Source organism: Notechis scutatus, chromosome 2 (genome assembly GCF_049901735.1).
Source record: "Notechis scutatus isolate UNSWTSFEM ecotype Mainland chromosome 2, rNotScu1.2, whole genome shotgun sequence".
NCBI classification, from domain to species: domain Eukaryota; kingdom Metazoa; phylum Chordata; class Lepidosauria; order Squamata; family Elapidae; genus Notechis; species Notechis scutatus.
The window spans coordinates 63741576-63766716 of NC_142010.1; the positions used below are offsets into that span (position 1 = coordinate 63741576).

The window sequence follows — 25141 nt, forward strand, 5'->3', positions numbered from 1 at the left end:
GGTTTTTAAAACAAACATAAACAAACAAAACATAAAAACATCAGGCCATCTTCCATATATGTACATACAGTGTGCCGGTTGGTTTACAAATTGTTTTGTCCTTCCATTTCGTAATCTTCAATTACAATTACATTGTATATACTCTCGTATTTTCAATCAAATATTAAATACATTAATATCATTATTAATCAATCATTTGACTATACTTTTATTCATTCATGTTTTACGAAATAATCATATTTTACTTAATTTGTTTTATGACGGTTCATATTATCATCCCAAATCTATCCTAAAATCATTTTGTAGATATAAGAAAAGAATACATCTTTATATATTTATTATTTTCTAAGAATCTACATATTTCATTACTATATTTTATTGTCTAACCATTGATAGAATAGATCCCAAATTTTATAAAATTGTTTATCATCTTGTTCTCTAATTTCAAATGTCAATCTACTCATTTCAGCACATTCCAATATTTTCTTAATGATTTCCACCTGTGATGGTGTTTTCTCATTTTTCCAGTTTTTACCAAATAAAATCCTAGCCACTGTTAATACATTTACAATCAGGTATTTCAAGTCTTTACTATATATTTCAGGTAAAATTCCCAATAAAAATATCTCTGGTTTCAAATCTATATGCTTTTTTGTCATTTTTTCCAACCACGTGTGGATTTTAGTCCAATATTTTTTAGCATCCGCACATGTCCACCACATATGGTAATATGAGGCAGGTGTCTGATGACATTTCCAACATTTTTTGGATTTATTCTTGAACATTCTTGCTATTCTTGTCAGGGGAAAATGCCACCTGTAAAACATCTTATACAAATTTTCATTATATGCTGTTGACATTGTCATTTTATAATTTTGAGACCACAATTTTTGCCATTTCTCTGGATCAATCCCATATCCAAAATTCTTCCCCCAAGCAATCATAGTTTCTTTAACTTGTTCTTCTTCTAGTTTAATTTCTAATAAATATCCATACAATTTTGTAATCACCTTTTCATCAGTACCTGTCAAAATCTTATCTAAGTCAATCAGTTTATCATAGAAACCTTCTGTTTTAGAATCTTTATTATACCTTGAATGTATTTGTGCATATGAAAACCAATTCCTCTTTATACCTTGTTCCTCTAGTTTTTGTATAGATTTAAGTTCACCCTTTTCATTCAATATTTCACCATATTTTCACTGTTTGTTCCTTTTTGTATATAATAGGATAAGAAAATGCTTCAATAGTCGATAGCCAGACTGGAATTTTCAAATAACATTGTCTTTTAATCTTCTCCCAGTTTAACCACAGAGACTCCCATATATAATGTCTTCTAAGATACCCCTGTGTTTTAGTTCCTTTATACCATAGAAAAGCATGCCACCCCAACAACAGATCATGATCTTCTAATGTCAACAATCTAGTATTTCTTAATATTATCCATTCCTTAATCCACATCAAATTTGTAGCTTGGTAATACAACTCCCAATTAGGCAAACCAAATCCTCCTCTTATTCTAGCATCTTGCAAAAGTTTTAACTTTATTCTCGCTTTCTTACCTTGCCATATATATTTCAACACAATTTTATTTAAATCTTCAAAATAATATTTTCCAAGCCTAACTGGAATTGTTTGGAACAAATATCAAATTCTGGGTAATATATTCATCTTGATTGTTGATATTCTCCCTATTAATGACAGTTGTAAATTTTCCCATTTTGCCAAATCTTGCACTGCTGCTTAAGTTTGATATAATTATTCTCTTTTAGTGTACTGCATCTTGCTGTCAAATATATCCCCAAGTACTTGATCTTATTCATGACCTGGATTTTCAATAGATCTGCCAGTTCTTCCTTTTGTCTTGATAACATATTCTTTGTCAGGATCTTTGTCTTATCTTTATTTATTTTCAAACCAGCCACCTTTCCATATGTCTCTATCTTTTCTATCAATTTTGATGCTGTTTCTAGTGGGTCTTCTAAAATGAAAACCAGATCATCTGCAAATGCTTGCAATTTAAATTCTTCCCTTTTAATTTTCATCCCTTTTATATTCTTTTCATCTCTAATATTTCTATTTAGCGCTTCCAAGGTTAACACAAACAACAGAGGTGATAGTGGGCACCCTTGTCTTGTTCCTTTTCTTATATCAATAGCATCTGTCAGTTCTCCCTCTATCATTACCTTTGCCATTTGCTTATGATATATAGCTTCTATTGCTTGAATAAATTTTTTAGCAAAGCCCATCTGTTCCAGCTGTAATAACATGAATCGCCAATTCACATTATCAAATGCTTTCTGTGCATCTAAAAATATCAAAGCCATTTGTTTTTCAGGATGTGTCTCGTAGTATTCCAAAGTGTCCAAAATTACTTTCATATTGTCTTTAATTTGTCTCTTTGGCAGAAATCCATTTTGATCAAAATTTCTATCATTATCTCAGCTAGGTTTTGTCCCTTTTCTTCCTCTATGTTTTGGAATCTGAGATAAAATTCTGATCTGTCCATGTCCCATCTCAGCATACCACTTTTATCTTGTTCAACCACAGTTAATCTGCTATCAATATCTCCAATCTTCTTATCTCTTTGTTTATCTTCAATTTTTTGGAATCTCTCATCGTACTTCATCATCATTTGTTGGATGTTCTCCACCTTTTCATCAGTTTTCCCTGTTCTTTGTTCGATGTTCTCTGTTCTCTTTTCAATATTCTCTGTTCTTGTTTGAATATTTTGAATTCCTTGCATAATCATCTGCAAGGTCACTTTTTCTTGTTCTTTTTCTTGCCGTAACATTGTCTGTATTGAACGTTGTCCTCCAGATGGTGGAGAGGAAGAAGTAGAAGTTGAGGAACCAGGGGCTGTTAATTTCCTACTCATTTTGAGCAATTCAAAATCTTCAGGTTCTTCTAGACCTTAATCCAATTGTGAAATAACCAATTGCAATTCCAAATAAAAATAGTAGGAAAAAAGAAGCCAAATAGTAATAATAATAAAAAAAGAAAAAAAAATCTTCAGGTTCTTGTATACCTTAACCCAATCGATTGGTTAGATAGCAGTAAAAATTCAAAAATGAAGGAAAGGACCATAAACACACACAAAAAAGAAAAAGTTGTAAAATCCTAAAAAAGGCGGAAAAGTGAAAAATAAAAAGCTAAAAAAGAGAAAGGGAAAATTCTTCAGGTTCTTCAACACCTTAATCCAATTAACAGGTCTCAAATATAATAGGATGCATAAGAAGAAAAAAGAAGGCCAGAAAAATAAACAAAAGAAAAAGAAAAAAAGCCAATATGGAAGGTAGATGGAAAGACAAAAATACCAGGGAGGGGGAGGGAAAAAAGAAAAAAAGACTACTCCCTTAAAAAGAAAAGGAAGAAATTCATTAATACTAAAGCTTTTCCTTTAAAATAAAGAGCAAGCGTAGAAATTTAACTTCCAAAGACAAGAAAAAAAAAAGACAAGTTCCAAAGGGCCAAAAATCCAAATAGCTATTACAAAAAGTAAACTGATGAGGAGGGGTAGCGCAGCTTAGAAAAAATAAAAAGAGCACACTGCACTTTGTTTAATTATCTAAGGCTCTTGTTATAACTCTCTTCTCCAGAGACTTATCACCTTTTCTTTTCCTATAAGCTTCAACATCAGACTCCAGCTGTTGATAGAAACCCAGAAGAGCACCTGCAATAATACTCTCCCATGCTCTTCCCTCTATCTCAGGGGTCAGGGAACTTTTTTACCTTTTACCCCCCAAAAATTTATAAACGCCTGACGTTACCCCTTGATTTGAAAGGAAGGAAATCATACACTATTTGTATGTAAACCAGTGGTCCCCAACCTTTTTGTGCCAGGACCAGTTTCACTCAGAAACACTTTTTCAAGGACGGGGGAGAAAGAGTCTCGAGTTTGGTGGTTTGCTTGCAGACGTTTCATTATCTGACTAGGTAACATCTGGTGTTGTTATCTAGTCGGGTAATAAACGCCTGCCAGCAAACCACCAAGTTCAGGGAACGCCAATGCCTCCTCATTGCAACCCTGAGCGACAGATAGTCCCTGCAGGACGGCTGAGAAGCCTCGCCTCTCGGCCCTGCCTCCCTCAGCCCCATCCCTCAGGTGTCTGCCTCGCCCTCTCTCAGTCACTCTCTCCTCACCAGCCCAGGAAGAAACTGCTTCAAAGAAGCCGGCAGGGTGGCTTTTCCTGTCGGTGCAGCTTCCCCAAAGCGCCCGTCACACACACCCGGCTTCTTTGAAGCAGTTTCTTCCTGGGCTGGTGGAGGAGCGAGAGAGCGACTGAGAGAGGAATGAGACGGGAGGAAACCGAAGCTGTTGAGCCAGAGAGCAGGACAGGCTCCGTTGCTTCCTCCCTCCCCTTCTCTCATTTGTGTCCTTGATTCCCGATCCCAGCAGCATTCACCGAAGGCGAACAGAATGTCGGAAATAAATGCCTGGGGTAATGAGAACGGTCGCGCCAGCGCGACCGTCCTCATTACCCCCAGGATTTTCAGTTTTACCCCATTTGGGGTAATTTACCCCTGTTCCTCGACCACTGGACTAGGTAACATCTGGTGTTGTTACCTAGTCGGGTAATAAAACGCCTGCCAGCAAACCACCAAGTTCAGGGAACGCCAATGCCTCCTCATTGCAACCCTGAGCGACAGATAGTCCCTGCAGGACGGCTGAGAAGCCCGCCTCGGCCCTCCCTCCCTCAGCCCCATCCTCAGGTGTCTGCCTCGTTCCTCTCTCAGTCGCTCTCTCACTCCTCACCAGCCCAGGAAGAAACTGCTTCAAAGAAGCCGGCAGGGTGGCTTTTCCTGTCGGTGCAGCTTCCCAAAGCGCCCGTCACACACCCCGGCTTCTTTGAAGCAGTTTCTTCCTGGGCTGGTGGAGGAGCGAGAGAGCGACTGAGAGAGGAATAGGCGGGAGGAAACCGGCTGCTGAGCCAGAGAGCAGGACAGGCTTCCGTTGCTTCCTCCCTCCCCTTCTCTCATTTGTGTCCTTGATTCCCGATCCCAGCAGCATTCACCGAAGGCGAACAGAATGTCGGAAATAAAATGCCTGGGGGTATGAGAACGTCGCGCCAGCGCGACCGTCCTCATTACCCCCAGGATTTTCAGTTTTACCCCATTTGGGGTAATTTACCCCTGTTCCCCGACCACTGCTCTATCTTATCAAATAGCAATGTCCTTCAAAAGAAGTCTCAGTTCTTTCTCAGCTTTGTCTGGTCAGAAGAGAAATAGAATATTTCCAAGCCTCTAGTTGGCAGTGTTACAAAGTTTCTTTTGCTTTCACTTTCCCCCTCCTTTTCCAAGCAAAATATAATAAGAATTAATTAAAAAAAGAAAAAGAAATTAAAAAAAATAACTAAAAGAGAGCCTCTAGCCTAGAATATTATAAAATCAAAAAGGAGAAAAAGAATAGATAAAAGAAGAGAAAAAACCCAGTCCAGTTTCAAAATATAAGATCGTGTGTAGAAAATCCAGCAACAAGAAAAAAATAATAATATTACTTTGACATTCCTGTTTAAAATCGCCGCTTAGTCACTTCTGTCAAAACTTTTACAGATTCTTTCTTTTCCTTAGGGTGTCCTTTCAAATCTTAGAATAAAGAAAAAATTCTCACCAAACCGGCACACTCTCTCTTTCCGTTCTCTTTCGTTTCGGAGCTGTCCCAACTTCAACAGCTTTAATGGCTGCCTCTTTGCCTCTGGCAAAAAGAGCTTCTCCTGGATCTACCAGGGACTTTGCGGTATGCCTGGGATCGACAGGATGCACTCTTTACTTTCACCGTCTCTTCGGGACTGTTTAGATCCGATTGGACCGTCCAGGAGCAAAGATATTGGCAGCGATCTCAGACCTCCAAGATCGTATGCCGTATCATTGCAACGCCAGCTCCGCCCCCTTGCTGCCTTTCTTAAAAGACTCCTACCTGTCGTAGGTATCCAATAGAGGCTTACTACTTTGTCTTGTTTGGGTGGGAACTTCTCTTGTTCTAAGAATATTTTTTCTTCAATAACTATCTTTTGTTTTGTCTTTTTTAAATGTTCATTTGGTAATTTTCTATTTATTGTATGACCCAAAGAGTGACAATCAATGCTCATGATAAGTACATAAGCACACTGATAATAATGTGATGCCATATACAAAGGGAAGTTAGTTAGAAAGTTTTCATTGTATGTGTAGAGGCCTGCTCATGTGGTTGTTGAGAATCTTAGGAAATTGAATGTCAACTGAATTGGAGATTTCAGTATTTTCTTCTCTATATTTTGTACATGTAGAATTCTTGACCTTGCTTCTTCTTGAATTTTTTCTTGTGTTTAATTTCAGGATGTGTGCACTGGTCCCAATGTGTACCAGGATTTATTACAGCAGTCAGAGCTTGAGGAGCATACACCAGAAGGTAAACATACAGCAAAGGATGCTATCATTATCTTTCTTACTGAGCAATTGGTGGGAAAAGTTGAGCTCCTGGAATCCAGCAGTGAAAATAGTGAAGAATGAGTGTTGATCATATAGTGTCAAAATCAGCAGAGCACCTGAGTAGAATAAAAACAAACAAAAGAAATGTAGGTTTATAAACAACTATATGTGACACAGACTATTTCTGTGAAGCCGCTGTGAATAAAGGAATGAACATCAAGAAAACAAATCTCCAACTGAACTCCTTGAACAATTAAACTCCTTGAAGAAATGTTTGGTTTTGGTTTGGAGATATGAGAGATGTCATACAATATGTAAATATTTTTGTACTTTTGCATAAGAACAATATTTTAAAATATATGAAATATTGGAAAGATGACATTCTGGATAGCGATAAATAAAAACTAAGGTAATCTCAAAACAGCTATAGCCATAGTTCCACAAAATCACTTTATGCAAAATGAGCAGGCCTGAGAATGCTTTTCAGTTCTAATTCACTCAGTCAGTGGAGGAATTGACCAAACAAATGCCAAACTAAACAAATGCCAAACACATTGTAATTGAATTAATCCATCTTGCTGCTGGTCTTCTTCTTCTCTTTCCCTCTACCTTTTCCAGCGTTACAGACTTCTTCAGAGAGCTAGGTTGGCATAGTATGTTCAAAATATGATAATTTGAGCCTGGTTATTTGTGCCTAAAGTGGGTACTCTGAATTGATTTTTTGTGTAATCTGTTGGTTGAGTCTTTTCTGACACTAAAGTTCAAAATCATCAGTATTTTTTCTATTTCATTGATGGGTGGCCATATAATTTTGTTCAATAAATCAATAAAAATGTCCTCCTCGCTCAAAGTCCAATATTCGGTTTCATTGTGTATCACAAGGAAAACCAATGCCAGCATGATTGTAATCTTCATAGATATAGACACAGCATGGCATCTGAATATTTTTTTCCAAGGATGTATTGTTACCTTATTAAGTGCTAGCCTATGGTATATTTCTTAACTGCTATTTCCTTTAGTATTAATATTGACCCTAAAAGGCTATTCACCACTTCTGTAATTGATCTTCATTATCTTATTGGTTACAGATGGTTGCTGTATCTGTTATTACTGATTTGATCTTCTTTATATTTAATATTAGTCCTTTTTGCACTGTACTCCTTGACTTTCATCTACAGCTTCCAGAACATTTTTTATTTTCTGCTATCAAAATAGCATAATCAGCATAATGTAGATTAATGATTTTTTTTTCTTCAGTTTTAAATGATACTCATCTTTTTTTAATCCAACTTCCTTCAATATATATTCAGCATCTAGGTTGAATAAATAAGGTGAGAATATACATCCTTGTCTCACTCCTTTGCTGACTGGAGCCAGTCTATTTCACAATGTTCTGCCCAGATTGTGGTTTCCTGACATGTTTGTATGTTTTCCAGGAGACCAATGAAATGTTTTGAGGTTCCCATTTTTCTAAACATATTATACAATTTTATACAGAGAAGATGATAAAAGGCCTTTCTATAATCACTGAAGCACTTTTTGAATTCTTCCTATATTTTTGGCTTTAATGTTGCCTCATTTGTTTCTTAGCCTTTTCTAAAACTAGCTTGAACATCTTCCTTTCTATCTACGGTTCTAATGTATATCAGATAGTTCTTAGCATTACTTTGCTAGCATGTAAAAATTAAAGAGATTTTATAATAGTTTGTACACTTTTTTTAAGTCTCCTTTTTTGGTATTAGTATCTAGACTGACTTCTTCCAATGTATTGGCCACTATGTAAGTTTCTAGACTTTCTGGTATAATTTAGTCAGAAACTTTACTGATTTCTTCTGTTGCTTGTCATTTCTCCTGAGAGCCGTGAGGATCATCCAGAGAGTGGGAGGTGCTTCAGTCTGCGTCGTTGAAGGCTGAGCTTAATTACTGAGGAACGCTCCGCCCTCCATCACGTGGCTCCCTTGCGTTCCCCAGTTTACGCTCAGCCTTCGTGAAATTAGGCTGTGTAGTTCACCACTCCTTGGCCGATTCAAGCGAATTACTCTCAGGTTTGACTATCTTAGCCTTTAAAAGGGACAAACTTTCTGATTTTCCTTAGCCTCTAGCGCATGGGATAGTGATACAAGGGGAGCGCGTTTTTTTCGCCCCCAGGGGGGTTGAAGAACGGGCGGGTTTCGTGCTTCGGCGCCAATCCTCCCCCCCCCAAATTCGGTCATTTTCCTGCCGCTTTTCACGCCGCACTCATAGCGGCTATATTATATCGTGCCTAGAAAGCGCAGCTGGTATTCCCCCCCACCGTTAACGCCGATTGCCCTAGGAAGGGGCGAAAATTTACCTGCCTGTCTCTCTCGGTCTTTCTGTGTGCCAGAGAGGCCGCTACATTGCTCTGAGCAGCCCGTGATTCAGGGAGCGTGGGCGGCTGCCATTTTGGGCGCCGCCATGTGTCGGGCGCCATTTTTGAGGCCTCATCGAGCTGCGAAGGGACTGGCCCTAGTTATAGGCCTTTCAGCCTGTAAGAGCTACTGAATATTCTGTGAAATTGGCAACCTTGTTGGCTTTCCGCAGCACGCTCAGAGCAGGAATCAGCAGCCTATCCCTCCCGGTTGTTGCCTGGGAGCTCCAGCTGCCAGAGGCCTCATCCCAGCCTCAGGCATTTTAATTCGGAAAATTGGCGTTTTTTAACAGTACTCTCTGGGGTCATTCCTTCCTGGGAGCCTCAGACCAGACCTTAGATTACATCTTGGCAAGTTTAATAATAATAATAATAATAATAATAATAATAATAATAATAATAATAATAATAATAATAATAATAATAATAATAATAATAATAATTAACAGTTAAATAACTGGATATATGCAGGTCTAGATATGTACATATATATACATATATAGACTTATATGTGAACTTATATTTATATATTTTTACATCTTATCGATATTGACTCTTCACATTTTCAACACTAATTGGATTATATATCCTGGTTGTGCATAAATATATTAATAATTATATCAACAACTATATTATAGAATTTATACATCTAAATTCCAAAAGGGGGTGTGGGCCAGCTGAAAGGACACCCGGCCTTTGTTGTAGGTCGAACCCTTGGCGAGCCAACCGCCCTTAAAATTGTATTACAGTCCTTTCCTCTACAATGGCAGATGACAATTCCACCAAAGGCCCTTCTTTGAAGGCCAAATCTAAATCCTACCACCTGCGCAAACAGGCTAAGGAAGCCCCTGAGGAGACTTCCAAGGCTTCTCAGAGAGACGCCCTACGACGTCATAGGGCTCTGGAGAAAGAATTTGACAGGCGATCTAGAGAGGCACAACTGGTACTTCCAGCCTTCCCACCCTCTGCTCCTTCTACCTCCAGACACCCCCCCTCCTCCAGATTGTTCTTCCCTCTCCAGGCGCAGCACATCCCAGGGACACCAGGTCCCCGGTCCATCGACCAGACGGACGCCCGAAGCTACATTTACGCCCATGGCCACTGGTCTGCGCCAGGAGGAGGCCGCCACAGCCGAGATCCCTGCGCACGTGCAGGCATGGATGGAACGGGCCATTCACCAGGGGATAGCAGAGGGTCTTCAACAGATGTCCAGGTCCAGTCCCCCCTCATTGGTGCCCGAACACGACCCGCCATCAGTCAGGTCCTCGCCTAGATTGGACCCCACTCATGGTCAGGTACCTTTACAGGGGGGCAGTCCTCTCCCAGAAAGGGATCTGGAGGAGGCCATGGAGGACCTAGATCGGTTTGGGGTGGAGGAGGAATTGGAATGGGGGTCTATGCACCAAGAGGAGCCCCTATCGGAGGTAGACCCTATGGAGGGGGACATGTCCGAGGACGAGGGCCTCACCCCGGACCAACCCACCTTTGTGGGCCTGTTCAAGCCACACATGTTTAAATCGCTGTTATTTAAGGCCAGGAATATTTCTGGCCTGTCTGTGCAGTCCTCCTCGGCCCTCCCCTCCCCAGCAGAGGGGCAAGAGGACGCCATTTTTAGACAGCCCGTGGTGGAGGCGGAGGTAATCCCGGCCCCACCCATATTTCACGACCTAGTCTCAAACCAGTTGGACTCTACAAGGGCCCCTCCCGCCCCATCCAGCCTGGACAAGAGGTTCTTTAACCTCGAGTCGAGCTTCTGCAACTTGCTTAACACTCCCGAGGTAGATGAGCCCATCGTTGGTTTGGCCTCTTCGTCCTCCCCCAGTGACCCCCTAGAGGCCCTGAAACCCGAGGACAAGAGGTCCGAGCTTGCTTTACGTAGGGCTCATCAAGCGGACACCTGGGCCATTAGATCGGCCACAGCCGCTTCCTTCTTCACCAGATCTTCGATTCGGTGGCTCCGTCAACTGAAGCAGCATGTTCCCCCCTCCAACACAAGGGCTCACCAAGACATCGCAAAATTGACGGCCGCGGCAGAATTCTCCACCGACGCCACCTACCACGCGGTTAAGTTTTCCGCCCGAGCAATAACATCTCACGTCACAGCTCGCCGCCTGCTCTGGCTCAAGCACTGGCAGGCGGACGTGAAAAACAAGGTTAAGCTGGCCACTGCCCCCATAAAAGGGGACAAACTATTTGGCACTGCTCTGGACCCATTGCTATCTGAAACCCGAAGCAAGAAAAAAATTCTCCCTCCTCTCTTTCGGAGGTCAGAGTCAAGAGCCCCTCAGCCATTTTGGAGAGGTTCCTCCCGACCCTTCTACCAGTCTCCTTTCCCGCCCAGGTATCTGAGGCCCCCCTCCTTCCGGCCATTCCAGCCCCAGGATCGAGCCAATCCGGGCGACAGGAACAGGAGGGGCAGCAGCTATAGTTGTCCCTTCAGGGGTTCAGGAGGGAAGCCCTTCCGGCGCAGATAGATCCCGTCCCTCCCTTCCCATCGGCGGACGCCTCAAGCACTTCGCCGACCGATGGGACTCCTCCACCTCTGATGCCTGGGTCCGTGATACCATCAGACTTGGTCTCACGCTTGAATTCCAGCGCCCCCCCCCTGACTTCTTTATGGCATCCCCCCCCCTCGAGGGATCCCACCAAACGCACCTTAATGGATTCAGCAATCCATCATCTCCTCAACATACAGGCCATTCAACCTGTCCCACCATCCCAGCGGGGACAGGGGTTCTACTCCCACCTTTTCGTGATCCCTAAATCCTCCGGTGGATGGAGGGCCATCCTAGACCTGAAACGCCTTAACCGTTATCTGGTCTATCGCAGGTTCAAGATGCACACCCTACAGTCCATCCTACTCAGCATCAGGCAGGGGGACTGGCTATCCTCTATAGACCTTTCAGAGGCATATCTTCACATCCCAATCCGGCCCTCCCATTTCAAATTCCTCAGGTTCTGCTACAACCATCGCCACTTCCAATACGTGGCCCTTCCCTTTGGGCTGGCCTCTGCCCCGAGAACCTTCACTAAGGTCCTCACGGCCCTGGCGGCCCCTCTCAGGAACCTCCCAGTCCGTCTCCATTGTTACCTGGATGACATCCTCATCCTCTCTCACTCCAGACCCCAAGCAGAGAGGGATATCAGAGCTACTCTCTCGGCCCTCCAAGACCATGGCTTCCTAGTTAACTGGCAAAAGAGCCAACTGTTACCATCTACACAGATCACCCACTTGGGGTCCGTCATTGACTCAGTTCAGGGTAAGGTTTTCCTTTCCTCCGAGAGATTCCTTAGCATCCAGGAAGCCGTCAAGCATATCAGACGATCAAGGAAGGTAACAATTTTAGAATTGTCCAAATTATTGGGTAAAATGGTCTCATGTATCTCCATTGTTCCATGGGCCCATTTACACACTAGATCCCTACAGTGGTTCCTGCTCCCGTTCCAGCGGACCGGCAGAAGCAATTCAAAGGCCACGGTCAAGGTGCCTTCAAGGGTCCTCACGTCTCTCCTCTGGTGGACCAGTCCCACCATCAACAAGGGCCATTTCTTCAAGGAGCCCCAACGCCTCACCCTCACCACAGACGCCAGCCTGTCCGGATGGGGCGCTCACATCCACTCGCTCTCAACACAGGGCAGATGGTCACAGGTAGAACGGGAATGCAGTATAAACTGGTTGGAACTCCGCGCTATCCACTTGGCCCTGTGCAATTTCCTCCCTCACATACGCGGGCGGCATGTCCTCATACTCACGGACAACGTCACCGCCAAGGGCCACGTCAACCGACAAGGGGGCACCCAGTCCATACGTTTGATGAGAGAGGCAGAGCGCCTCTGCCGTTGGGCGGAGCGCAATCTCCTCTCCCTCAAAGGCGAACACATCTCAGGGGACTCAAACACCCAAGCGGATTGGCTAAGCAGGACCACGGTGGACCAGTCCGAGTGGCGCATCCACCCGTCACTATTCAGGGAGGCGACCAGGATGTTCGGTCCCCCGTTAGTAGACCTCTTCGCCTCCCCGCTCAACACGCAACTCCCCAGGTTTTTCTCGAGATACCCCTTCCACGGGGCCGAGAATCACAACGCCCTCCATTGCCCCTGGCCCACAGGGCTCCTATATGCATTCCCTCCACTAGCCCTGGTCCCCAGAGTCATCCAGAAGCTCATCTCCGAGAGAGCAGAGCTGATTCTAGTGGCACCCTACTGGCCCAGATGCCCATGGTTTGCGGACCTCCGCAACTTATTGGTGGCTCCTCCCTGGAGAATCCCCTCGAACAGGATATCCCTTTCCCAGGACACCCTCAAACACCCGGACCCTCAGTGGCTCCAGTTAGCCGTTTGGAGGTTGAGCGGGAACGTTTAAGAAAGGAACAGTTTTCTGACCAGGTTATTGATACAATTTTAGCCGCCAGGCGGCCTTCAACAACCCGAATATACAATGCCACTTGGAATGGTTTCTGCAAGTGGTGCCATAGTCTCCAGGTCAACCCGCTTTCACCTTCCATCGCTCAAGTTTTGGAGTTTCTCCAAGAGGGCCTGAGGAAAGGTCTTTCCCCAAACACCCTGAGGCGTCAGGTCGCAGCCCTCTCAACAGTCATTGCCTGTGATAATCTGGGTTCCCTCTCCCTCCACCCTCGCATTTGGGCATTCCTCAGAGGAGCCACTAACTTGTGTCCCCCAACCATACACCGATATCCTACCTGGGACCTCAATAAGGTCCTGGTGTCCCTTACTAAACACCCCTTTGAGCCCCTCAGGGAATCCTCTCTCCAGTTCCTAACATTCAAAGTCGTGTTCCTGGTGGCTATTACTTCGGCCCGCCGAATATCGGAGTTAGCAGCCTTGTCGGTAAGGAAGGACCTTTGCATCTTCCATGCCGATCGGGTGGTCCTCCGACCGGACCCTACCTTCCTGCCCAAGGTCAACTCGGCCTTCCACAGGGCTCAGGAACTCATACTCCCGAACTTCTGCCCCAATCCCTCGCGGGAAAGGGAGAAGCTTTGGCACACCCTGGACGTAAGACGGACCCTACGCATTTACATCAAGCGTACCCAACCCTTCAGGAGGTCAGAATCCCTATTCCTTTCCTTTCCTTCATTAGGCCACAAAGTGTCCCCGTCAACCATCAGCCGCTGGATTAGGGCTTATTTGTCCCAGGCTCTGCCGTTACCCAGGGGGATTACAGCACACTCCACCAGAAGTGCAGCCACCTCGGCAGCTTGGGCCACCCAGGCTCCAATTGCTGATATTTGTCGGGCGGCCACTTGGACATCCCCATCTCCTTTCATTAGACATTATAAGATCGACACATTTGCCTCGGCGGAGGCTTCGTTTGGTAGACGAGTCCTCCAGCGAGTCTTCAGGGAACCACAGAGATTGCAGGACCAGACGGAGTCCCTCCTATAGGACAGCCAAGCTTTGGTATGTCCCACTCTCTGGATGATCCGAACGGCTCTCAGGAGAATGGGCGTTGGTCCTTACCTGACACGCCATTTCTCTGGAGCCGTGAGGATCATCCAGCCCCACCCTTATAATTTTACCGTCTGGTGGGGTTTCGGCCAATGAACTCTTTAGCATAGGAAGATGAGAGCACGACCTTCTCTTCACTCTCGTCTTCGCGTAAACTGGGGAACGCAAGGGAGCCACGTGATGGAGGGCGGAGCGTTCCTCAGTAATTAAGCTCAGCCTTCAACGACGCAGACTGAAGCACCTCCCACTCTCTGGATGATCCTCACGGCTCCAGAGAAATGGCGTGTCAGGTAAGGACCAACGCCCAATTTCTGTAGACGTTCCATGAGCCTTCTGACTTGGTAATGACCAGAAGAATGCCCTAACTTCATCTTCTAACACTAGAGGTTCTTGAAAATAGGAAATTTCTTCAAAGGTATCTGGGATATTGACACCTCTGTATAGAATTTCAGCATACATTTTCCATGCTTGCTTATCTTGTTTCAATTAATATCTATCCAATGGTGTCTTTCAGGATACCAATTTGAAGTTGAAGTATTGTGAATTTGTCTGTTTCCATCTTCAGTGTCTTTATAAATGTCATTGTAATATTGGCTTGTTCTCTCCCCTTAGTATGGTTCACTATTATATGAAATCTGAGGCATTGTGGCTTATTTAACAATGTAATTAAAATACATCTTCTGAGGTGTCTGACTCTAGCTTGGTATGTCCAAATATAACTGCTCATTTGTTGCAATAATAAACCTTTTCTCCTCAAGTACTAATAGGCTGCCTCACTTGGACTTTTATTCAGAGTATGGGAGTGGACTTCATGACCTGAAGGGTCATTTCCCATTATTTAGGCAGGAATTATTTTTATATTGGGTTGTGTCCTAGTGAAAGTAATGTAATCACACAGAATTAAATCTCGGTTTTGTATAACCAGAATTATTGCTATGCTTACAAAATAAATAAATAAAGCAACAAATATTGCCAGCAAACTCATACCTCCATGCCTAAAATTCAGAATACTGTCAAGTCTAAAGTTAGTGATGCAAAATCTAAGATTGAGATAGTATATAAATGAACAAGCTCAGAAATCTCCTTCCCTTCCTAATACAGGTTTATCACAAATTTAGTTCATGATTTAAAGTTGGTTCATAATGGGCTTTGTCTTGTTGTGGACATATATATACAATAGGGATCATAACCCAGCAGATTCTCTGATGCAAGTTTATTTAGTAGTATCCAAAGCTATTGATGACCAGAGGGTTTATTATATTGCCCAAAGTTCCTATGGCATTCTGTTCTGTACATATTTGATTACAATACTTAATTTAGCTTCTGTCAGGAACTGCCCTCACAAGGTCAGGAACAGGCAATGGAAAAAGGATGAGGTGATTTAAATTAGATTCTAGCAAACCTCATTGTCCTACTAACCATTGTCTTCAACTTCCAATCATTCTTAACTTAAAACAGAGCTTTTTTTAAGGAGCAAATAATACATTTTGTTTCAATGCAGAAGATCACTCAGTGTCAAGAGATCACAAACAAGTAGATAATTGGAACAAACTATAGATATGTTGTTTAAAATAGGTCAAGGAGAATAAGAAATTACCTCAACCTTACTTTTAATCAAGAATCAAGATGCTGTAGCACAAGAGTAAATCAAAAAGCTAGCCAGGTTTGCTCAGGATTAAACAACTCTTAGTCATCACTGTTGTACAAACATAACCTACTTGACAATGGGACAGTTCTATAGCTCCAGTTACTCAATTCTGAGACTGAGAACAGCTGAAAAAGCAAGGTTTTCTATACAAACTTATTGGCATTGTCCTGGCAGCCACAAAACATGCTTCTTTTCCACTAATTGGTTCCCATGCCCAAGCCAAATCTACTGCTGTCTGGCTAATCCATTGAAAAAAATGCTAATGACATCAAAACTTGACAGTATTTTCTGATGTAAGGGATTAATGAATGTTAGACATTAGCTGGGTGTGACAATTCTATATTATTCCAAATTATGAGGTTTGACCAGTTTGATTATATGCTATCAGAACCGTTATGGTTAGATTAAACATACCACCATATGAACTGGACCTCTGTTAAATCTTTTCACATGTTGTGATAAAAATGAACCTTAAAGATTATTTAAGGAAAATATATATTTAGCTGTAAGGAATTTGAGGAACACTCGTGCCTCAAAGCCTTTTAGCTGTCATTTACTAGCCCTATGTCAACTACTTTCTATATTCTTATTGGATTTTTTCCTCCAGATTGCTCAGGGACCTCATCTTATGGAGCTTATCACAACAAATTTAGGATCAAAATTAGTGTTAGGATCTAAATTAGGATGAGAATGACTGGTCCAATAAGGTTATCCAGTGAACCTTCTGGCTGAGTTGGAATTTTTGCTTACATCACCCTACACCTATGCACCCCATTCAATTTTACTAGCTAAAGTAAAATTTAAGTAGTATTGATACTGGATGAAATGGTTTCTCAGTTTTTATTCATGTTTTCACCACCTCAACATAGAAGAGTGTATAAACAAATCAAGAAACATTTAATCTCTGATATTTTTTTTCCCCCTGAATTTTGTTTTATGTTAGTCTCAACATTTAATACACCAGAAAATATTGGACTTATCTTGGATAATCAGAAAATTGGACCAAGTACACAAATTATCAAAGAGTCAGATTTTCCACTACAAGCATATAAACCCAAGGTTCAAGTTCCATTTGAAGTGCTTCCAGGACAATGCCCTCGAAAGATTGCAATTGAGAGGTATTTTCATCCTGAGTTCAGTCAATCATTCTCTGGAGTTTATTTTAGTTTCTTTATTTTGGAAATGTGTAAAATCACCCAGCTCTACAATGACTTTGGACAGTATACAATAAAAGCAATCATAAAATACAATTATTGGTATTACAAACTTGGGGGAAGAAGGCCTATTATATTCGCTTCTGGCACTTAATAGATCCTATAGATTACCAAAAAGCTTTTGCAGAGTTTCCTGAAGCCTTAGTGGGCAATTGTGCTATGTGCCTGGGTGATCTCTGAAATAAGGGGTCGCTTGCAAAGCTTGATATAACTGCTCCTGAGTGATAATAATTTCAAGGCAATTCCTTGGTTTTCTGAGGAGCACCAGGAGATGAAACAGCTTAAGAGATACTTAAAGCAATGCTAGCATTAAATGAATGCAACCAAACGTGGATAAGAGCTCATGTTCAAGCATATGCTGTGGTGCTAAGAACAGTGAAACATGCATATTTCTCAGCTCAATTATTTAAAGTGAGTCACACACACACCCATGAAGGAAAATAGACCTGGAAGATCATCTGTTGAGAAATTGAAAGGAATGTATAAAATATATAGAGGATAAAATAATTCATGCTCAGAGTTGAATGCCAGTCAAGAGGGTGCAACTGAGAGAAGGAGGCCTTGTTTAGTGAGGTTATATGTGATAAGTGTGTGGATCCTGAAGAGGTTGACAAGGTTCTCTGTGCTGTTAGTTTGGCCTACTATGCACTAGATTCCTATATGTCTAGTGAAAGTTTTCAGGTAACAAGAGGATGAGCATGGGTAGTTGTAAATGTAACATTGAAGGAGAGAGTGTCATTCATTATTCAGCCTTTTCAATTTGTGCAACCACATTAATCTGGTGATCAACCTTCTAAGGAGTACTTGTCAATGATGCAATGGTGGGTGTAGCTAAAGCAAAGAAGGGATGGGATCTCTCCCCCTCCCCCACACACAGAGAAAATTGACTAGTCTGGCAAAGCAGAAACAGTATTACACTTTGCCAACCTCTGTAGTTGATTTGCCAGTCAAATCAGCTTTCTTTGCTGCTGTTCAGCAGAGCAGGAAAGATATTGCAGGCTTAGGATATTTAAGTCACAGTCCCCTTTTATTACCATGGAAACAAATGAGTATCCTCAAAAAGGCATTGGCCTCTAATGGAGCAGCTTTCACTAACCTTACAAGAGTATAGGAACCTTGAGACTCAATCTCCCTTTGCCCACTCTTTATTTTTTTAACAGAAACAGGATTTCAGAGAAGAGATAGGGGGTATATTCTAAATAGGGAAAACCTGGTGGATCAGAGTTTTCCCACCATTATTGTAGGATTGGATTGGATCTAGGTATAGGTTAAATTCTGCATAAAATTGGGTTATCACTATCAAATGTATTACCTAAAGTGTGATGGAGAATTAAGGCTGTCACTGACCGCTTATCATGATAGCCATATTTTAGTTCTATTACTGGAACTTTTCCCAATCTCAGCAGACTTGCTTTCAGAAACGCAGTGAAAAGTGTATTGCTTTTGTGTCTTATTTATGAGCTTCCTTATGTTTCTATCTGGCTATTGTAAAAAAAGCATTTGGACAAGGGTGTCTAATCTAGCATAGTATTTTGTATATTCTTGCATAGAAAGATTCCTTGAAGAAACAATGATTTACTGATGGATGTCAATTAATTTGGGATATAGCAATAGCAATAGCACTTAGACTTATATACCACTTCACAGTGCTTTACAGCCCTCTCTAAGCGGTGTACAGAGTCAGCATATTGCCCTCAACAATTTGGGTCCTCATTTTACCCACTTTAGAAGGATGGAAGGCTGAGTCAACCTTGAGCGTGGTGAGATTATCTTTGAGATAATAGTGTAAGCACATTAGAAAATCATTTAGAAAATCTTTAGCAGCATTTTACTGTTGAGGCTATCCAAAAAATAAATTATTGCATCTTTAGTAGTGATAACATTAGCTAATAAAGGACTTGTTTAAATATAAACCATTTCTTCTTGCTCTTTAATTAGGAAAAGACGATTATATCTCAGCTTAGATATCACAAAACTTTTACAAAACGCAGGAATAGATTCTAATGAGCTGATGCCAAGACACCAAGACCCTGTTAATTTACCAACAATTGAACAAAACAAAGACCCTCTTTTCCCCATCTATCTACCATTACAGGTAATATGAGAGAATTATTGATGTTTGTGTTCCACTGTGGGGCTTCCCAAGCCTATAAGAGATATTTATCAAAGTGTTTGTTACTTTATGATTTTCCATCAGCTTTTCCTTTGTATTTTCCCAATTATGTCCACTGTGTCTAGAATTGGAGAGATTAAAAATGAAGACTTTGGTTTGAGTGGGGAATGGAAATGGAAATAACCACAGTGCTTAATAGTGGGTGTATATCTTTCGTGAGGAAAAGTTTGATGAGCGGGAGTCTGGTCTTACAAAATGTAACATACGAAAAACCACCTCCAAACAATGACTGCATTCCAGAGTTAACAGGACATTTCATACAGCTCAGATTGTTTTTGAGTAAAATATTAATATGTAATTTCTTGATTATGATTGTGTGCCATCAAGTCAGTGCCAATTCTTAGCAACCACATAAGTTTTTTCCATGAGTATAGCTTCTTATTTATTTAGATTTTTGATGATGAAGAATATGATTGCCGGACGCCAGAAGAGTGGCTGTTATTGGGAGTAGAGCCTGAATCTTCAGATCGGAAACCAATTCCAGGAAAAGCACTCCTACCTACTGATGACATACTTGGACATGGTAAAGTACAGATGATACAGAATTGAATTATACTGTAACAATGATTAAAAGAAAAAATTATAATGAGATAGCTTTTATCCCCTCCAAATTTTATATTTTGAAAATTGGGAGTTAGTTTAAATAAATCTGTTTATTTACTTGATTTATATTTCACGGCTTTAATATTTCCAGTGTAGTTAACAAAGTAGTAAGACATAGTATAAGAACATTAAATAAAACATAATAAAATAAAGCTTGGAACTAGCATAAAAATTAAAATAATAATTTCACAGAGTCATATAGAAACTTATAAATGTAAGCTGCCACATGCAATAATTAGTAACGGTGGAAAAAGTAGTTTTCTGATTGGAAAATAAAGAACATTAGTGGAAGTACCAGATGAGCCACTTTGAAGAGACAGTTTCATTAGTGGAAATTTTTCATTGGTCATGGTACTTTAAATACAAACATCCTCAGATAATCCTCAATGTAATTCAGATTACACTCTCAGTGAATATATAGACTGATGCAAGAAAAAAAATCCTATACTTACAATTTTTAAAAAATATATAACTTGTCAGTAATATATGATTTTAGGCTATTTTCATGGAAACTGAGTTTGTGATGCTCAACATTTTGAGCTTTGATGTCAGTGGGTCTAAGCCATCACATTTTTTGTTGTACCTCCCTATAAAAATGTGGTACTCCATTACCTTTTACACATTATAATTTAAGAAATAGTCTCTAATTTTTATGTCTTTGTCCTAAGTGCACAACATAAGATTTTTGTGAGTTATTTTTTCATAAAGCATTGAACTGTCAAGACAGGTCTTCAGCAATTTTGAAAGAAAAATTCTTCATTTAGAAACATTATTTTATCTAAATATCTGTATCTATTATATACACACATACACACATATACTGGGCAGTTTATAAACAATTAAAACAATATAGAAAAACAACCAAAAAGAAAAAAAACTAGAAGCAAAAAAAGAATAATACAAAAACTTATAAAAAAGCCATAATAAAATACACTGCTCAAAAAATTAAAAGGGAACACTTAAACAACACAATGTAACTGCAAGTCAGTCACACTTCTGTGAAATCAAACTGTCCGCTTAGGTAGCAACACTGATTGACAATCACTTTCACATGCTGTTGTGCAAATGGAATAGACAACAGGTAGAAAGCATAGGCAGTTAGCAAGACATCCCCAATAAAGGAGTGGTTCTGCAGATGGTGACCACAGACCACTTCTCCGTTCCTATGCTTTCTGGCTGATGGTTTGGTCACTTTTGAATGCTGGCGGTGCTTTCACTCTAGTGGTAGCATGAGACAGAGTCTACAACCCACACAAATGGCTCATCCAGGATGGCACATCAATGCGAGCTGTGGCAAAAAGGTTTGCTGTGTCTGTCAGTGTAGTGTCCAGAGCATGGAGGCGCTACCAGGAGACAGGCCAGTATATCAGGAGATGTGGAGGAGGCCGTAAGAGGGCAACAACCCAGCATCAGGACCGCTACCTCCGCCTTTGTGCAAGGAGGGACAGGAGGAGCACTGCCAGAGCCCTGCAAAATGACCTCCAGTGGGCCACAAATGTGCATGTGGCTGCTCAAACGGTCAGAAACAGACTCCATGAGGGTGATATGAGGGCCCGACGTCCACAGGTTGGGGTTGTGCTTACAGCCCAACAACATGCAGGACATTTGGCATTTGCCAGAGAACACCAAGATTGGCAAATTCGCCACTGGTGCCCTGTGCTCTTCACAGATGAAAGCAGGTTCATACTGATCACATGTGACAGACGTGACGGGGTCTGGAGACGCCGTGGAGAACGTTCTGCTGCCTGCAACATCCTCCAGCATGACCAGTTTGGCAGGGGTCAGTAATGGTGTGGGGTGGCATTTCTTTAGGGGGCCGCACAGCCCTCCATGTGCTTGCCAGAGGTAGCCTGACTGACATTAGGTACCGAGATGAGATCCTCAGACCCCTTGTGAGACCATATACTGGTGCGGTTGGCCCTGGGTTCCTCCTAATGCAAGACAATGCTGGACCTAGAGTGTGTCAGCAGTTCCTGCAAGACAAAGGCATTGATGCTATGGACTGGCCCGCCCGTTCCCCAGACCTGAATCCAATTGAGCACATCTGGGACATCATGTCTCACTCCATCCAGCAACGCCACGTTGCACCACAGACTGTCCAGGAGTTGGGGGATGCTTTAGTCCAGGTGTGGGAAGAGGCCCCTCAGGAGACCATCCGCCACCTCATCAGGAGCATGCCCAGGTGTTGTAGGGAGGTCATACAGGCACCTGGAGGCCACACACACTACTGAGCCTCATTTTGACTTGTTTTAAGGACATTACATCAAAGTTGGATCAGCCTGTAGTGTTTTTTTCCACTTTAATTTTGAGTGTAACTCCAAATCCAAACCTCCATGGGTTGCTAAATTTGATTTCCATTGATAATTTTTGTGTGATTTTGTTGTCAACACATTCAACTATGTAATGAACAAAGTATTTAATAAGAATATTTCATTCATTCAGATCTAGGATGTCTTATTTTTGTGTTCCCTTTATTTTTTTGAGCAGTGTACATAAAATTTAAAGCCCATTGATTAAAACTATCAGTACAGTCACTGAACTTGTCAGCCTTACAAGGTTGATCAGACAAGAAAGAGGACCTGATAAGCTAATTCTACCTTAATGCTACATTAACAGAATCTTGCAAATTTGAAAATACATCGCTTCCCCTTCCCTGTCCACATTTCTACTGCCAGCTCAGCTGCCTTTTATCTGTCTGGTCCCTTGGCTACATCTCTTTATCCTGTTTCCCAAAGTCATTCCCACATACCATTACAGTATAAGCTTTTTCAAGCTGCCGAGTCCCTATGCCCATTGGAATAAAACATACATTCAGGGTCTTGCGCAAAGCCAACTTCTTCCTAAATCTATTGAAGTATTGAGAAAGTCTGGGATCAAGAACAGAAGGGATGATAATTGCAGCTGCGTGAAATGTAATTTTTGTAATTCCACTATTCTAATTGGGGCAATTGTGAAATTGTAAAACTGTGTTTGTCATTAATATCTAAGGAGATCCAAAAAGCCACACACTGATCTATAAGTGGATAAATGTTGGAGTCTTGGATTATGATGAAGAGTCAAAACTCTACTTGGTACATAAGACAAACAAAATGGACCTTGTTCGAGACCTCAATGGGATATGTATAATCAATGGAGGAATGACAGCTGAAGGTGGGTTTTGATTTAGTTATAATTGGAATGCAGGAAGGAAGGACAATTTCTAAACCAGTTAGTTCTATCTAATACTTAAAAGCTTGATGTGTAGTGTAATTTCTGATCCCTTTTATAGGGAACAGCAGAACATCTTAAAATGGCTTTCTCCTTCCACTCTTATGCATACTACTGGCTGCACATTTGATCATCAGTTGGCTTTCTATAACACTTGCAGAAACCTTTGAAAGAGATTAAGAGATGAGATGGTGATCAATCCCTGACAGGTGGTGGGATTCAAACATTTTTACTACCAGTTCTGTGGCCGTGACTTGGTAGGCGTGGCATGGCTTGGTGGATGTGGCTTGGTGGGTGTAGCATGGCTTGGTGGCCATGGCAGGGGAAGAATATTGTAAAATCTCCATTCCCACCCCACTCCAGGGGAAAGTTACTGCAAAATCCCCATTCCCTCCTCACCCCACTTACCTGCTTTCCAGTTCTGTTCTCCTGTGCAGGGCAACAAAAGAAGACCCAGCTAATCAGCTGGGACTCAGGAGGCAGAGAATAGATGGGGGCAGGACCAGTCAGAGGTGGCATTTGCTGGTTCTCTGAACTACTCAAAATTTCTGCTACCAGTTCTCCAGAACTGGTCAGAACCTGCTGAATACCTCTGTCCTGACCGCATCACCTACAGTCACAAGAAGGGATAATAAGTATATAATCAGATTTCCCAAAGATGGTTTTTCAAGAGGCAATTGGACTTTCTGTTTTTTCTTTGAGGTCGTTTTGCTTCTCATCCAAGAAGCTTCATCAGCTCAGAAGCTTCTTGGATGAGAAGCAAAACATCTTCAAAACAAACAAACAAGCCAGAAAGTCCAGTTGCCTCTTGAAAAACCACCTTTGGGATAACCATTACCTGGATGACTGAGAATCTCCATAGACATATAATCAAATTTGTTGTCAGCGTTCCAGAAAAACAAACTCCAACACCAACACTCTGAGACAGGCATTTTCTCCAAGTTCCATTTTATTAGAATTGTCATACTGGCACATCTAGGAAAACCCAAATCTGAGAGTTCCGGGTTTTCCCACAGTAATTTAAAATCACAAACCAATCCCCTGCGCCCATCAGTACATCACATGGTCCAATCACCATCCGTCCCAACTTGAGACATCTGCAGGAAAGACATGACCTTGACTGAAAGGAAGAATGCTATTATGTCTAAATACATACGCTCTACAAAATCCCCCCCTCCCAATTTCCCAGGCACAGGAATGTGGCAGCGTGGAAGCTTCCATGGTGCTAATGTGGCTTCCAAAACTGACATTTGTGGCTCTGACACATTTGTGCTCTGATACACTTTATCCACATGTCCTTGTTGTCCTGGTACTGATAAGAGCCAGTGTGCTGTAATGGCTAAGATATTGGCCTGAGAACCTAGGTTCTAGCCCATCCTTAGCCATGGAAACTCACTGAGTAATTTGGGCCAATCACATTCTTGTAGCTCAGCCCACCAAATGTGATTGTTGTAGGGAAATTAGGAGGAGGAACATGATGCATGCTGCCCTGAGTTTGAAAATGAAAATTATACACACGCATGCACACATTCATGCACACACATACACAATAAAAATAAAAGGTAGGATATAAATCAAATAAATAGGCTGTTTATTATTTATTGAAGACATGACCTCACAACACAGCCTTCATTTCTATGCTAGTCAGCCACTAAGCTTGATCTGGCAGGAAACTAGGATTGACAGAGAAGCCCTCACCTATAGATATATCTTGTTGTATAAAGCAGAAACTTAGGGAAGATATGCCACTCCAAATTGTCCCCCTTCTCAACTGGCTACAGGTCTCAGTGCCCCTGACAGAATTAGCTGACATTATTGACAGAATTGAAACTTGCATGGCAGTCAATTTCTTTCTTTTTTCTTTTATTTCTTATTTATGTCTATATACACAACTCTCTCCCCACACATATTAACAGCATTCTGCTATAGGTGGCAAATGCAAACTGACATGTCCCTCAGCCTCTTTGTTATCCTTGTCCCAGAGAACCACCTCCCCTACTGTCCTTCAAGTCAGCTCACCAGACAGGTAG

At 41.7% G+C, this 25141-nt stretch overlaps 1 protein-coding gene across 1 annotated transcript in view; it reads left to right on the forward strand.

The window, feature by feature from the left end:
• DNAH1 (dynein axonemal heavy chain 1) overlaps positions 1-25141 on the forward strand; it is a 225215-nt gene that overhangs the window by 55038 nt on the left and 145036 nt on the right. The window contains exons 3-7 of the mRNA XM_087954929.1: positions 6316-6388; positions 16858-17032; positions 19067-19223; positions 19692-19824; positions 22893-23054. Coding sequence (XP_087811055.1) covers positions 6316-6388; positions 16858-17032; positions 19067-19223; positions 19692-19824; positions 22893-23054 — 700 coding nt within the window. The remainder of the gene's footprint in view (positions 1-6315; positions 6389-16857; positions 17033-19066; positions 19224-19691; positions 19825-22892; positions 23055-25141) is intronic.